Source organism: Camelus bactrianus, chromosome X, assembly GCF_048773025.1.
Source record: "Camelus bactrianus isolate YW-2024 breed Bactrian camel chromosome X, ASM4877302v1, whole genome shotgun sequence".
NCBI lineage: Eukaryota > Metazoa > Chordata > Mammalia > Artiodactyla > Camelidae > Camelus > Camelus bactrianus.
In genome coordinates, this window is record NC_133575.1 from 29329224 (window position 1) to 29345991 (window position 16768).

At 41.6% G+C, this 16768-nt stretch overlaps 1 protein-coding gene across 1 annotated transcript in view; it reads left to right on the forward strand.

Moving 5' to 3' along the window:
• The first annotated feature begins 255 nt into the window (after positions 1-255).
• The window catches only part of LANCL3 (LanC like family member 3), a 90358-nt gene continuing 73845 nt past the window's right edge, over positions 256-16768 (forward strand). Inside the window, exon 1 of the mRNA XM_074359670.1 lies at positions 256-1238. Within this exon, the coding sequence (XP_074215771.1) occupies positions 666-1238 (573 nt within the window). The 5' untranslated portion in view covers positions 256-665. The remainder of the gene's footprint in view (positions 1239-16768) is intronic.

Genomic DNA, 16768 nt, shown 5'->3' on the forward strand with positions numbered 1-16768 from the left:
GGCTTCTCAATCTTTAATGTGCGTGCGAATCACCTGGGGATCTTGCTAAATATGCCGATTTTGATTCACTAGTCTGGAGCAAAGTCTCAGCTGCTGCATCTTTAACATGCTCCTAGGTGACGCTGACCTGCTGACTCGAGGAGGGCCACCGGTGGAGTACACGAGGGACTCGAGGTCTTCACCTCCGCCGCCAGGTGTGTGTACGCCCAGTCTCAGCGTTCCGGATCGGTGTCCCGCGCGTCCCTGGCCTTCCGCCGGGAGGGGAGGAGCCGAGGGCGGAGCGGGAGGAGTGGCGCGGGCCCCGCGTGGGCCCTGCCGGAGATCACCTCGGCCCCTTGGAGAGGCGGCCGAGCTGCGGCGGCGCAGGAGGGGGCGGGTTCGGCGAGGGCGCGGCCTCTGTGAGGGGGGCACACGACGCGCATCCCCCGCGCTCGCCCGGGCCACTCGGGAGCCTCGCGGCAGCCCGGTGCCCCACTTGGCAATCCGCTCCGTGCTTCTTCCTCGCGCCCGCCTCCTCTTGTCACCTCCCGTCTCAGCCTCCTCGCTCCATCCCGGCCGCATCCACCGCCATCCGAGTGCCTCCAAGAGCGAGAGGTGGTGCGCGGGACCGCAGGGCGCGCCCTCCAACGGACCCCGGCTCGGCATTGGGGGGCACGGGCGGCAGCATGGACACCAAGCGCTGCTTCGCCAACCGCTTCGATGACTACCAGGGCAGCCTGCTGGCGGGCCAGTGCGAAGAGGCGGTGGCGCCCTTGGTCACCGCCACCATCGAGCGCATCCTCCAGGAGCTGCCCCCGCTCGGGGGCGGCGCTGAGGCCCGGGGGACGGCGGCCGCGGCCAGCAGCTGCCAGGGGGGTCTATACGGCGGCGTGGCCGGGGTGGCCTACATGCTCTACCACGTCTCGCAGAGCCCGCTCTTCGCCGGGGCCCGGGAGCGCTACCTGCGTTCGGCCAAGCGCCTCATCGACGCGTGCGCCCGCGCGGAGGAGTGGGGCGAGCCGGACGCCGACACCCGCGCCGCCTTCCTGCTCGGGGGCGCCGGCGTGTACGCCGTGGCTACTCTTGTGTACCACGCCCTAGGCCGGTCCGACTACGTGCAGCCGCTGGCCAAGTTCCGGGCTCTGTGCGCCGTCTGCGCGCCCGTCTCCTTCCTGGAGTGCGGCTCCGACGAGCTCTTCGTGGGCCGCGCGGGCTACCTGTGCGCCGCGCTCGTGCTCAAGCAGAAACTCGCCCAGGAGGTAAGAGGCAGCCCCGGCCGCGGGGGGGCGCTCGCCGCCTGCCAGGCCCGGCCCTGCCCCGCCGCCCGGCCCCGGACTCCGGTTGTGGGAGCAGCGCCCCTGGCTGTTCTCCATCTCTCTTTGTTACTCTTTGTCTGACACAGTCCTTTTTTGAGTCTCTTGAGGTTTATCTCTTGCTTTTGTCCGTCTCCTCTCCCCCTCCCCTCCCCCCGCCCACTGCCTCTTTCAATCTCTCGGTTGGGATTCCCGCGCCTTTGCGCTTTGTTCATGTTTTAAGGCGGACGTGGCATCTCCCCAGATGCCTCTGCCCAGTAGCTTTCTGGAGGCCCTTTCACGTGAGATTTTTTTTAATTCTCAAAAATGAAACAGATTTCCCTTCCTTTGACCCTCCTGTCAAAAGCTGAAGCACCCTCAAATATTAGAGCACTAGAAAGTAATAGAAGTTGGGGGAGCTGATTACACTATTATTGTTTCCGTCATTAAGGTGAAGGTAAGTTGCTTTTGCAATCCCCGGGTCTGTAACCCAGAATAACTGCCCCCTGTGTTGCTTTCTATTCAGTTCATCGTATGGCTCTGATAAAATGCGTATCTGATGGGGGTGTCCTCTTTTAAATACATAAATGTAGACAGAATTTTAACCCATTATAATCCAACGTGCTTTTTTTTTTCATTTTAAAGTGCATCGTTAGGTTTGTCAGGACGACAGCAGACTTGACAGGGCAGGCTTTCTTAATGAATAGCTTTCCAACAGCTCCTTGAAGTGAATTGGATTTCACAACTATGTGAGGTTTTTTGTTGGTTTTTTTTTTTTTTCTGGATTCACTTTGAATACAGCGTGTGGATATTGGAAGAGAATGTGCCAGTTCCCGTGGAGTAGGAAAAAAAATCCTCCAAAGTATCATAGTAACTAGAACTGAAAGAGAGGCACTTTCATTCATAACCTACTGGAGCCAAATATTGTTCTAGGGAGGAAGTGACACATTTAACTTGGCTCTCTCTATTTCGGTGAGAGAGGCGTTTGAAGAAGAATTAAAGGTACATGGTGTTTTAAAAGTGTAATTAACTTAGATAACCTCGACAGAGGCTGGCTTGATTTTTTTTTTTTTTTTTGATTTATAGCAGGTGAGGTTAATTCAAGTGAGAAAAAAGATTACTAAACACCGTGCACTGTGCTAGCAGGGCAGCAAAGGGCTGTGTGACAAAGTTGTCTTGAAATAGTTCACTCTGCTTCTGAGTCACTGTTATCTGCTAGCAGTTTCCCAAGGGCCCTTCCAGTTGTATAAAACCTTTTAGAAGGCCACGGGGCTATTTACATATCATTTGCATTATATTTGCATCTGCTCTTAAGACCTTGCAGTCTGGCAGTAGGCAATTTTCAAGTTCGTGGAGATTCTTTTTCCCAGATGTTTTCCTTCAACTTGCTTTCATCCCCTTTTTGTGCTTTTCTCCAGAATGGAATGGCAGAGTGAGAGACCCATCAGGTCATGCAGGTGGAAACAGATCAGAAGGACTCCTTGCCCCAAGACTGGTGGCCCAGGGCCAGTCTGCAGTGCTGAGCCACAAAGACATTTAATAAGACCTCTCTTTTGCCCGGCTGCCAAACCAGATCTGTCTTTTTATACTAATCAAGTTGAGGTGCTTTGGCCCCTGCTCCAAGGAGACAGAACAAGCTCTGAGGTTAAAAACAACAATAGCAACAAAAAACAAACAAACAAACAAAAAAAAAACCCAGCTCTTAACTTGAGCAGATCAGCTAGTCTCAGTGCCAGCCTCAGCTGTGGCAACCAAGAAGTTCAGGCTTGAAAGGTGCGGGGCAGAGGCTAAGCATACCAGGTTGGAAGCCCTTTGAGGGGAAAATACAAGTCTTCGACACTGTTTCCACCCCCACGTCCCAGCCTGCATAGGGCTTTGCCCTCAGGAGGTGATCTGTAAACCTTGATTAAATTGAACCGCAAACTTCTGTCATTTCTCTATAAATAATCTGCCATTATGTCCTGGGTTTCTTTCCCTCCAGTGTCACTTATATTCACTTTCCTCTGGCAGTGCCCTCAGTTATCACCCTCGTCTAGATCCTCCCCACCCTATGTGGCACGTCTTTGCCACCTAGTTGCGTGAACCAATCACCTTTTCCTGGATTAGTGCGATATATGTACTCTGGGCTAGATTCTCTCACTCGGGCCAGTCCATGTACCTCTGAGAAAGCAGTCTTCTTAAAAATGCTTTTCATTCTGTTGTTACCCTGCTCAGCATCCTGCAATGGCTCCCTATTACCTTTCCTCCAGTGGCTTCTCATCTCACTTGGCAGTCAGAGCTCAGATACTTAAAATGGCTGACAGGGCCCCACAGGATCTGGCCCCTGTTTACCTGCTCCACTTTTTGTTCACTCGGCTTCAACCCCACTGACCTTCTTGCTGTTTCAGGCCTCTCTTGTCTCAGGGTGTTTGTACTCACTGTTCCCTCTGCTTGGAATACTCTTTCCCCAGCTATTTTTATAGCTAGCTCCTTGACCTTGTACAGGTTACCGCCTCAGAGGGGCCTTCCATCCACCCTGTTTAAAACTGCCCCCTGTCCCCTGACTTTCGCCATTTTCTTGCTTCATTTTGCTAATTTTGTTTACGTTGTCTTCAGTTAGAATGTAAACGCCAGAAGAGTAGAGAGTTTTTGTTTCATTGCTGTATTTAGGTGTTAAGACAGTGCTCGGTACAGGTTTAGGTACTCAACTTTCTGTGTTTTGGTGATGGTGTGAATATTGTCTAATCTGTGGCTTCCTTTATCACTCAGTCTTAATGGCATCTCATTTATCAATATTTTCCTTTATGGTGGTGCTTTTGATGTTATGTTTAAAAAAAATCATTTCCTACTGCCAAGGTATCAGTAGATATTTGTTGAATGAGTGAATAAATGAATACTAGTTTCTTACAAATTTTACCTCAAATCCAGCTTAACTGCTAGACCAGTGTTTGTACGACTTTAATGTTATGGGAATCACCTGCAGATCTTGTTAATCAAATACAGATTCTGATTCGGCAGGCCTCGGATTGGGCCTGAGATTCTGCATTTCTAGCAAAATGGGTGATGCCTAATTAGATGATGCTGATAAGTCCAGGGACCATGCTTTGAATAGGAAAGTGGGCGAATGCTGCGTAGATTTTGGCGTCATACTAGCCACATCTATGAAGGCATGCCATACGACACCATTTTGTGAAGCCTGATGTATTTATTTATACTGTTGTGGTTTAAAATACTGACCACTGTATCCTACCATGCTTTCAATATAAGGACCCACCAGAGGAATTTCTCTCAGGACTTAGAAACAGGAAGATTTGTGCTTCTGCTGGAAATTGATGGAATTTTTTAAATCTCCAGGATAAGTCATGTTACTGATTGTATTTCTCATTTTATGTTGGCTACTAGGAAGCAAGTGGCCGGAACTGTGGTCCACATAGCTTGCGTACAATGTGTATTTTTGTATACTGAGGTTTGCTCTGGGTTTACCTAATTTTTTTCCTTCCTTCATTTGCCCTTTTCTGAATTTTCTTCCTGATATTTGATTTTATTATTTGTATTTATAAGATTCAGAAATGAGAAAGTGTGTGTATGTAGAGAGAGAGACATACAAACACAGAAAGAACCACTCAATCCAAGTAATGTATTTTTGCTTAATTTGGCCCTCCGGGAAATACTCAAGGGAAATAGCTTTGAGGGTTTGTAAGGCAGACATCCTTGAGCACTGGAGCACTAATGTCTCAAGAAATCACACCATAAGAACTTGTACTGAGTCTGTTCTGCTTTCCAGATTGGTGGAAACATAGCAGGGAAAAGGAAGTTAGAAAGAATGATGGAAGGACTAAGGAAGAGGCCTAGGGGACTATGGTTAAAATAATAACTTTGCCACTGGGTGACCTTGGACAGGTAATTGAACATCCTGGAGCCTTAATTTCCTGCCTTGTAAAATGGATTAATAATAGCTTCCTCATTCGCTTATTCTGCCATTTATTCATTCAGTGAATGTCAGGTTTCTACGTGTGCCAGGCACCCTGCTAGATGCCAGGATTGAGCAGTGAACAAAAATCAGTATAGTTATGTTGTCATAAGTGCTCTGAGTGAAGTAAACAGGAAATCAGTGCAGGCGGGGCAGGCGAGGGGAGGGGTGCTGCCTGGCGCCCGAGAGCGTGGAAGGAGTCTCTGTGGAGGTGATGTCCTAGCTCATCACTGAAGCATGAGAATGAAGTGGCAGAGGACAGGAAGGACAAAGCCCCCAAGGTGGGAAACTGCTTGGAGATGTCCAAGAAAAGGAAGGTGGCTGGCATGGCTGGAGCAGAGTGAGCAATGGTTAGAGGGCTCGGGGCATTTGAAACCCGGGAGGAGCTATGAGCAGGGAAAAAGCAGATCCCGCAGGGCCAGGGCAATCCCCGTTAAGCGTTTGTATTTGTTTCAGGTTTAAACAGAGAAATGTCATCTTAATTATCTTTTTAAAAAGCTTACCCTGGTTTCCAGTATAGAAAGTGGATCGAACAGTATTGAGAATGATCACAAGGGGGACTGGTTAGAGGGGGTCTAAACCCCTTGCGTTCCAAGGACTCCTTTATAAATCTGGTGAAACCTCCAGTGCTTCTTTTTAGAAGAACATTTTGAGATGCATAAAATAAAACACATAGGATTACAAAGGAAGCCAATTATATTAACATTCAGTTACCAAAACATTTTAAAAACATGTGATGCAGTAGCATATGTGCTGCTTTGTTAACACATTCAATACAATTTTGCTGCGGGCCTAAGGATTATGGTACATTTGGAACGGTGATGAGGGTCAATGATATTTTGAGATACCTTCAACAACTGCAGTGTGATGAATACATCTGTGATTTCCATAGGTGGCAAAGTCACAAGCACTGCTGGGTGGTTTGTGGTCTGCATTTGTAATGAAAGGAAATGCCAGGTTGTTTAAATAAGATTGGAGAAAATAGAGATGCGATTTTACTTTCCTGGCCCAAGGGACTGGTCTGGAAGTTGCTGTGATGACTCAACCTAGATAAAGTGCCTCGTATAGTGCTTGACACAAGGTGGATGTTTAATGAAATCAGTGTTATTTCCTTTGCCTCTACTAAGAAAGAATCAAAAGCAATTCTGAAAATCACGTAGAAAGTTAGACCCAATACAAAGAATCTATTTTCCTGCCATGATTAAAGGAACAAACCTTTTGCTAGATTGTTAATTGGGTCTTTAGTACATACGTAAGGCAGGTGGTTGGCAGCTGTACCAGTGGGGATGCTTTTAGCTGCAGATAATAGAATGTCCAGTAGAAAGTGATCTGAATAATGGGAACATGTATTACCTCATTTGCCAAGGGGTGTAGAGCTAGGTCATTCCAGGATTGGTTCAGCAACTCAGGAAAATCATCAGACCTCAAGCCCTTTCCAACCTTTTTCTGTGCTCTTCTGAGTGTGTGAGCTGCATCACTCTTCAAAATTGCAAGATGGCTGCTGCCATCTCAAGCATTATGTTCCCATGCAACTGAGTGTGAGGGTTTTTCCTTGCCTTTTTTTTTTTTTTTTTGAACCATATGGAACATTCTATCCTTGAAGAATTTCCCTTCTGCCTCATTGCACAGCACATGGTCACTGGCCCAGCTCTGGCCACTTCTGATTTCTGGGGAGGCTGGAAAGGCTAGTAGCCTTCATGTCTAACCTCTGTCGGTGGATGCAGGTTCTGACGAGAAGAAAGGAGGGGGGAATGGCTGTTGGGTGGTTACTTGAAGTGTCTGCCCCTGGGCTCCCTTACCAGGGTCTGCCTCGTGACCTCCCACTTCCTTAGCTGTTGTCCATAATGCCACAATGAACGTGGGGATGCATATACCTCTTCCAGATCCAGTTTTCATTTCTTTTGGATAAATACCCAGAAGTGGGAATGCTGGATCATATGGTAGTTCTATTTTTACTTTTTTAAGGAACGTTCATACTGTTTTCCGTAGTTGTGGTACCAATTTATATTGCCACCAACAGTGTACAAGGGTTCTCTTTTCTCTACATCCTCAGCAATACTTATCTTTTACTTTTTTGATGATTCTTACAGGTGTGAGGTGACAACCTCATCATGGTTTTGATTTGCATTTCTCTGATGGTTAGTGATAGTGAGCACCTTTTCATGTACCTGTTGGCTATTTGTATGCTTTTTTTTTAAGTGCTCAATTTTTAAAATTTATTTATTTTTATTGAAGTATAGTTAGTTTACAATGTTGTGTCAATTTCTGGTATACAGCACAATATTTCAGTCATACACATACATACATATATTTGTTTTCATATTCTTTTTCATTATAGGTTATTACAAGATACTGAATATAGTTCCCTGTACTATACAGTATAAACTTGTTGTTTATTTTATATATAGTAGTTAGTATCTGCAAATCTTGAACTCTCAATTTACCCCTTCCCGCCCCCTTCACCCCCTGGTAACCATAAGTTTGTTTTCTATGTCTGTGAGTCTGTTTCTGTTTTGTAAATAAGTTCATTTGGCTTTTTTTTTTTAAGATTCCACATATAAGTGACATCATATGGTATTTTTCTTTCTCTTTCTGGCTTACAATCTCTAGGTCCATCCATGTTGCTGCAAATGGCATTGTTTTATAATTTTTATGGCTGAGTAGTATTCCACTGTATAAATATACCACAGCTTCTTTATCCAGTCATCTGTCAATGGACATTTAGGTTGTTTCCATGTCTTGGCTATTGTAAATAGTGCTGCTATGAACATTGAGGTGCATGTATCTTTTCAAATTAGAGTTCTCTCTGGATATACTCCCAGGAGTGGGATTCCTGGATCATATAGTAAGTCTATTTTTAGGTTTTTGAAGATCTCCATACTGTTTTCCATAACAGCTACACCAAACTACATTCCCACCAACAGTGTAGGAGGGCTCCCTGTTCTCCACACCCTCTCCAGCATTTATCATTTTGGAGAGATGTCTATGCAGTTCCTCTGCCCATTTTTAAAATTCAGTAATTTGTTTCCCTGTTGAGTTGTATGACTTCTTTATATATTTTGAATATTAACCTCTTACCAAAATACAGTTTGCAGATTCTTGCTCCTGTTCTGTAGGTTGCCTTTTCATCTTGTTGTTCTTTTGCTCTGTAGAAGCTTTTTAGTTTGATGTAGTTCCACTTATTTTTGCTTTTGCTACTTGTGATTTTGGTGTCATATCCAGAAAATCATTGCCAAGACCAGTGTCAAGGAGTTTTTCTCCTGTGTTCTCTTTTAGGAGTTGTACCTTTTCTGGTTTTACGTTTAAGCCTTTAATCTATTTCAAGCTAATTTTTGTGAGTGGTGTAAGATAGGAGTCCAGGTTCATTTTTCTGCATGTGGTTATTCAGTTTTCTCAATACTGTTCATTAATAAGACTATCCTTTCCCCATTGAGTATTCTTGGCTCCCATGTCAAGTATTAGTTGACCATATACGTGGGGGGTTATTTATGGGCTCTTGATTCTGTTCCATTGGTCTGTGTGTCTGTTTTTATATCAGTACCATAGTGTTTGGATTACTAAACCTTTGTAATATAGTTTGAAATCAGGAAGTGTGATACCTCTAGCTTTGTTCTGTTTTCTCAAGATTGCTTTGGCTATTCAGGGTTTTTTGCGGTTCTAAATTTTAGGACTGTTTTTGTGTTTCTGTGAAAGTGTCATTAGGATTTTGATAGCAGTAGCATTCAATCTATAGATGGCTTTGGATAGTATGGGTAGTATGGACACTTTAATAATATCAATTCTTCTGATCCACAAACACAGGATGTCTTTCCATTTATTTGTATTTAATTTCTTTCATCAAAGTCTTAGTTGTCAGTATACAGATCTTCACCTCCTTGGTTAAATTCTGAAGTGTTTATTGTTTCTGATTTTATTATAATGGGATTTCTTTTTTTCCTTTTCAGATAGTTTGTTGTTTTCTTACTGTATAGAAACACAGCTGATTTTCGTATGTTGATGTTGTAACCTGCAACTTTACTGAACTCATTTATTAGTTCTAGCAGTTCTTTGGTAGAGTCTTTAGGATTTTCTATATATAAGTTTATGTCATCTGCAAACAAACACTTTCACTTCTTTCTTTCTGATTTGGGTGCCTTTTATTTCTTTTAATTGCCTGATTGCGTGGGCTAAAACTTCCTGTACTATGTTGAATGAGTGTGAGAGTGGGTAGCTTTGTCTTGTTCCTGATCTTAGAGGAAAAGCTTTCAACCTTTCACCATTGAGTATATGATGCTAGCTGTGGGCTTGCCATAGATGGCATTTATTATATTGAGGTATATCCCTTCTATAACCAGTTTGTTCACTTTTTATTATGAAAGGATATTGAATTTTATCAAATTATTTATCTGCACCTATTGAGATGATCGTGATGTTTTATCTTCATTATATTAATGTGATGTATCACATTTTTAAAGGAGAAATTTACTTAAATTTACTCATTTAGTTACTTATTGGCTGTGTGCTTTGCAGTGTCCTTTGTACTATGTATACATTTTTATTTTCATTTTTTTAGCTGTACTGAGGTATAAATAACAAATAAAATTATAAGATATTTAAAGTGTTCATTGTGGTGATTTTGTTATATGTACACATTGTAAGAGGATTCCCACCCTCTAGTTAATTAACACATCCATCACCTTACATATTTGCATATGTTGAATCATCCTTGCATCCCAGGGATCAATCCTACTTGATCCTTGTGTATGATCCTTTTAATGTGCTGTTGAATTCAGTTTGCTAGTATTTTGTAGAGAATGTTTATATCTATATTCATCAGGAATATTGGCCTGTAGTTTTCTTGTAGTGTCCTTATCTGGCTTTGTTACCAGGGTGACGTAGTGCTGGCCTCATAAAATGAGGCTGATATTGTTCCCTCCTCTTCCATTTTTTGGAAGAGTTTGAGAGGGATTGACATTAATTTTTCTTTAAATGTCTGGTAGTATTCACCAGTGAAACCATCTGGTCCCGGCTTTTCTTTGTTGGGAAGTTTTTAATTATTGATTCAATATCTTTACTTATTATTGGTTTGTTTAGATTTCTATTTCTTCATGATTCAGTGTTGGTAAGTTGTATGTTTCTAGGAATTTATCCATTTCTTCTGGGTTGTCCAGTTTGTTGACATATAGTTGTTCATAGTAGTCTCTTATGATCTTTTGTATTTCTGTAGTATCAGTTTTAATATCTCCTCTTTAATTTCTGATTTTGAGTCTTTTTTTTGTCCTAATCTAGCTAACCATTTGTCAGTTTCGTTTGTGTTTTCAAAGAACCAATTACTAATTTCATTGATTCTTTTCTATTGTATTTCTATTCTCTATTTCATTTATTTTGGCTCTGATGTTTGTGTACAATTTTCTTTCTTCTGCAAACTTTGGGCTTAGTTTTTTCTTCTTTTTCTGGTTCCTGGAGGAGTAAATGTTATGTTTTTTAGAGCTTCCAGCACCCTCCCTACTTTTTCTTAACAATTATTACTGTCAGACTCACAAGGTAAATTCAAACAGTAAGAGGACACAGAAAGATACACAGGCATACCTCAAAGATATTGTGGGTCTAGTTCCAAACTACTGCAATGAAGCAGATGTCTCAATAAAGCAAGTCACATGAGTTTTCTGGTTTCCCAGTACAGATAAGTTATATTCACACTCTACTGTAGTCTATTAAGTATGCCAATAGCATTATGTCTAAAAAACAATGTACACACCTTAATTAAAAAATACTTTATCGCTAAAACGTGCTAACCTTCATCTCAGCCATTAGCAAGTCATAGTAGTAACATCAAATATCAGTGATCACAGATCATCATAACAAATATAATAGTAATGAAAAAGTTTGCAGTATTGGGAGAATTACCAAAGTATGACTCAGAGACTCAAAGTGAGCAAATGCTGTTGGGAAAAATGACTCTGATAGATTTGCTTGACACAGTGTTGCCACAAACCTTCGGTTTGTGAAAAAAGCAGTGTCTGTGAAGTGCAATAAAGCAAAGTGCATAAAACGAGGTATGCCTGTGTAACAGGATGTCTTCTTTGAACATGATCATTAACATTTTCTTATTTTAATAAATATTCTGGTTATATAAAATACCTATATTTTTATCCATTTACATGATCGTATATTTATGTGTGTATGTGTGTGTGCATATATATGTATATTCTACAGCTTGTTTTATTATGTGCCTTGTGCATCTTTGCACATTACTGCAAAGAGAGATGTCTCATTCTTTATACTGGTTTGATTTAGTGGCTGTACCATAATTTAACCATTACTGATGGACATTAAGTTGATTTGTTTTTTTCCTTTTTCACTATCAAAATCAATGCTCTAAAGTATATGCACATATACATATAATACACATATATACATGTAATATATACATACATACATATGGCTTTCTATATATGTATCTTTGCCTTCTGTTGCACGTATATGTGTAGAATAAATTTTTAAAACCCAATTTCTGAGTCAAGGTTGATAGATACTTTTCACTTGATGGAGATTATCAAACTGCTTCCTTAAAAGGTTACATCATCTTCCATTCCCTCCACGAGCGTTTGGGAGTGCCACGTTATTTTTAATACTCAGTTTCATCAGACTTTTTAATATATGACAAACTGATGGGTACAAAATGAGAATGGAGATTTCCAGGATAGAAAATGTGTCCCCTTATTGTTCCATTCAACACCCACTGAACAAAATGCATATGCAGGATTTCACTCAGTCTGAATTGGAGTGGCCCCTGTTTTGTAAGCAGCTGTGCATTGTGCATTGCATAAGTAAACCCTGCAGTTTGGCTTGAAATGACAGCAGGTTGGGAAGCTGGATTTTTGTAGGCTGAGTCTAGTTCCTCATTGCCTGATTATAAACCTGTCAGAAAGTGGGCACCTCTATGGGCTACAGCTTAGACTCTATTATTCTGGATCTGGAACCCTGTGATGGCTAAAAGGACAGAAGAACTAGCACTGACTGGTCACTCATTGTGCACACTGTTGTAAGCACGTCACCTGTATTATGTCATGTAATACTTACCACATAAGCACTGGTACTATTTCCATGCTCCCCAGTGAGGGAACTGAGGCACAGAGAGGCTATGGAACTTGTTCCGGGTCACACAGCTTCGTCAGTGGCAGAGGTGGGGTTCCATCCTTCACAGGCTAATTACCAAATCTATGCTTTCAATGGATGCTCCTCACACTTGAACATGCATGCAGATCTCCTGGGGATCTTGTTAAAAATCAGGTAGAATAGATAAACAAGATTATACTGTATAGCACAGAGAAATATATACAAGATCTTGTGGTAGCTCACAGTGAAAAAAAAATGTGACAATGAATATATGTATGTTCATGTATAACTGAAAAATTGTGCTCTACACTGGAAATTGACACAACATTGTAAACTGACTATAACTCAATAAAAAAAAATGTTAAAAAAAATCAGGTTTTGATTCAGCAGGTCTGGGGTGAGGACCAAGGTACTGCATCTCTAGCAAGCTCCCAGATGCTGCTGCTGCTGCTTCACTGAGCAGACTTGAGTAAAAAGCTCTAAATCATTCATTTTTTTCAATTTTGTGGGATTGCCTATCAACAGATTTGACTGATTTCCCACCTCCCCCCCCCCAAAAAAAAACTTCATGATTTTCACCACTTGTCCTTTGTACTGGAAATGATTTCTTCCACAAATGCCAGAATACCATCAGCTCTCCAGTTTGGAGTTGATGCTGAAGGAAAGATTCACTGCCTGGCACATCTTGCAGGTTTCAGGACTCAGTTAACGTCTCTGAGTGAATGCATGAATTTATTTTTTCTGATAAGTGTAATTTTACACTGTATATACCAGATTTTTTAAGAATGTCTTTAAAATAGACCACAGTCCAGCAGTTTTAAGTGATTTCATAATAATAAGAGACACTTGATTGCAGCTTTCCCAGATCAGATCGAAAACATGATCTTGATGCTCATGGAACCACTCCCATGTTGAAATAACTCAATTAAGTTTACCTGTGTGACAGAGTAGTGCTGCCCCAACTCTAAATTAATTTAAATGGAAGATCCTTAGGCATTTTTTCCTTATTTTTTTCTGACACAGTGATTTAACACTTAGAATAATGCAGATTTCCTTAGAGATAACTTATTTATACCTTTTAATTAATCTACTACCATACATTCCACTACAAACTAAACATACTATTTGTATTATAATTATTTGGAGAGAGCATGGTTCATAATTTTCTTATTACCAAATAAATAAATTGGGGAAATACACATAGTAAAAATTCTTTTAAATGTCCTGAATTATTTGTTTTGCCAATAACTTGACCTCCCAGTGTTCCATAAGGAGGTGGCTTTAATGAAATTTCACTACATTTATTGACTTCTGAATGCGAAATGATAGATTGTATTAATTTCTTATTAACTTGGCTAATTTCATTTTTTGCTAGTTAACAAGAGATGATTGTCACTCGACTGGCTCCTAGACAAGACACAATGGATTTCCCCCATGTGCCAGGGGGTCCTATAATTATCCCCATGTGGTGATGGTCTCTTGGTAAACAACAGTCCATGATGTGTCTAAGTGTTTCTTTTCATGATTCACTTTTATTTATTTATCTCTGACTTCCATTCACTAATTAAGTACAATGCCTTGGATGTTGGATGTTTGATTTGTCTCAAAGAAAAACATGTTGTTCTCATGCATTATTTATATATATCTAAGTACTTCTTATCTTTTCCTAATTATTTTCTTTATGGATTTAGTTACTAAGGAAACCTACCAAGTTAACAGACTCATTATTCTTGGGGTGCTAGCCACTTGGACAAATGGAATTTTCAAGATGTCATTTGATCCATTCTTTCTTTTAGCAAGCTGAACAAAGAAGTGTTTTGTGTAAGATCACATTTCCTTTTCTAAATGGCTTTACCCATTCAACAGCCCAGACAGATGAATGCCTTTGACACATTGAAGTGTGAGTGTTGCTACCTGGGCCATAAAGCAGCTGTTTCCCAGATGAGAGGCAGTCTTACAGATTTCATGCGTGAGAACATCATCTAAATGAGAGGTGGCAAAACAAATATTGGTCATAGCGTTATGTGCAGTTAGCTGTTACTGTGCCCATCTGCTAGCTCCATTGCTTTGCATGGAATGGATTCCCTGTGCTCAGTGGTCTATTGAAATCTGGTGTCCATGACAACCGAAGCATCACCAATCTCAGAACAAGCACCATGGGGCCAGCTGAATCTCCACTCATATAATGACTTTAGGAGGGAGCCACATTTCTGTCTAAGGCTGAAAAGATCCAGTGCTCAGCCAGAAAGGAAGTATTATTCTCATGCACATTTCAGTAACATAGTTTTGCTATTTGAAATGTTTTCTTCTTTCCTTGTGACGCAAACAGAATTGCACATATATCGCCAATTGCAACTGTTGAAATAGGTTAGAGTCTCAATGAAGGCATTAAAAGATCATGGTTAAGAACAGAGCTTTCAGAGGCAGATAGCCTTGGGATTGAATCCTGGCTCCACCACAGTAGCTGGTTGACCTTAGCCACGTTCCTTAGCATCTTTGAGGCTTAATTTCCTCATCTGCAAAATGTAAGGCAAGCAGCACCCACCTCATAGGTGTGTCATGAAGATCCACTGAGAATGTGCATGGAATGTGCTTAGCAGAGGGCCTGCTAAACACAGAGTGAAGACTCTATAGGTCAGCCATTGTTTTATTAGTATTTTGAGTATGATTGTCCTCAATGTGAAGTGAGACCCTGTGTTGGCTAAACACTACAGGCATGTTTTTCAGATATTCAGCCGGTCATGTTCCCTGTGGTGGTATTCAGGGCTGCTACGCCCCTGATCACAATAGCAAAGCTTTGAGATCTTCAAACAGAGGCCATAAGGGGCTAGAGGGAGACGTCCTCTGCAATGCCATGTGGGAGATTAAGCTGAGCAGCTCAGAGGGTTGATGTATTAGAGTCACTTGAGTTGCTGGTCATCACCCCCGAACCATGAACCTATGTAAGTGACACTCTGCACTTTGCTTCCTTCAGGATGAGCGCGTCCTTTTCTCTTTTTAAAAGGTCAGGCTCTTTGAAGACTTAATCTACGAATTGGCTTTCCCATGTCTGATTTGTCCTCTTCAGAGTAAATCGCCTAGTTGGCTTTATTGGCAGTAGATTGTCCCGCAGGTGACGTTGGAATGTTTTTTGCTCTGTTCCCCCAGAATCTGAGTGGTGGATTCCAGTAGCTCACTCTTGCTCTTAAGTTCTCTTCTTTGTGTCTGAAGATCATTGGCTTATATTGCACTAATTCCAAATTTTAGACAAATTTCAATAGTTGTGTCTCCGGCGAAGTGACAACTTCAAATGAGTTTGATTTCTCGGCAAATGTTCCAGATCATGTATCTTCGGTAGCTTGTTTTAGAAAGAGATTAATACAATTAAGGATTCTTTCAAGTGTTCCTTCAGCTTCTGGACCCAGAAGTTATTTTTCTTGCATTAATGCACATTTCTATTTACATTTGAAGGCTATGTGGTATAGACTCTCTGTCAGTTTCACAAACTTAAATCTACATTTTACTCTTTAGCTCCTATTCATATTCACTTATAACATGATAATCTTGATATTTGTAACTACACTACTCTAATAATAAAGGTCTCATGATTTCTTCCGACCCCTCATTGAGTTATGAGTATTCATTAGTTTTGCTTACAAACTTCAATACCACGCCAGCTGGCTCTAGGTCTGTGGCCTTCGTCTCCATGGAGGTCTATTTTTCTCCGATCTATGGCCTTAGATCAGTGTTTCTCACACTGGAGCATGCATTAGAATCCCTTGGAGGTCTTGTTACAATACACATGGCTGAGTTCCATCCTCAGACTTTCTGATTCAGTAGGTCTGGAGTAGGGCCTGAGAATGCACTATTAACAAATTCAGCCGTGATGCTGCTGTAGTCTGGCGGCTACATTTTTAGAACCACTACCTTAGACTGTGCCCTTAACCTTGGCCAAACATCTCTGAAATGTGGGAACTAGGTGAAGGCAAATGGCGGGAGCACCACAAACTTATCACCACCACCAGAAAATAACTTGAAGGATAGGACTTAACTGTATGACAGGCACTGTGATGAATATATTGTATCCATTTCAGGTGACAAAATTGGGACTTAGATTCAGTCACATGCCTGTCCTCACACAGCTGGTCAAGTAGTTGAATCCAGGTTTATCTGATTGCAGAGCTGCTTAATTTCTATAGATTTGTCAGGTAAGACTGCTTGTTTTTTCAACTAAACTTCACTCTGCTAAGAGGAGAGTGAGCTGTATCCCAAGACATTTGGAGGAATGGCCTGAACTGGACTCGATGACTCTCAAGGTGTTTCTGAAGTTTAACTTAAAAATGAATAAAAATGGCAGTACAGGAAAGTGCGCTCCGTGTGTCCCAAAGTTCTGGAAGACTCTGTGAGTCTCAGCTTCAATTGTTCCCATTACAAGTTTGATAGAGTGGTTAGACTCCAGGATCCTTTCCCA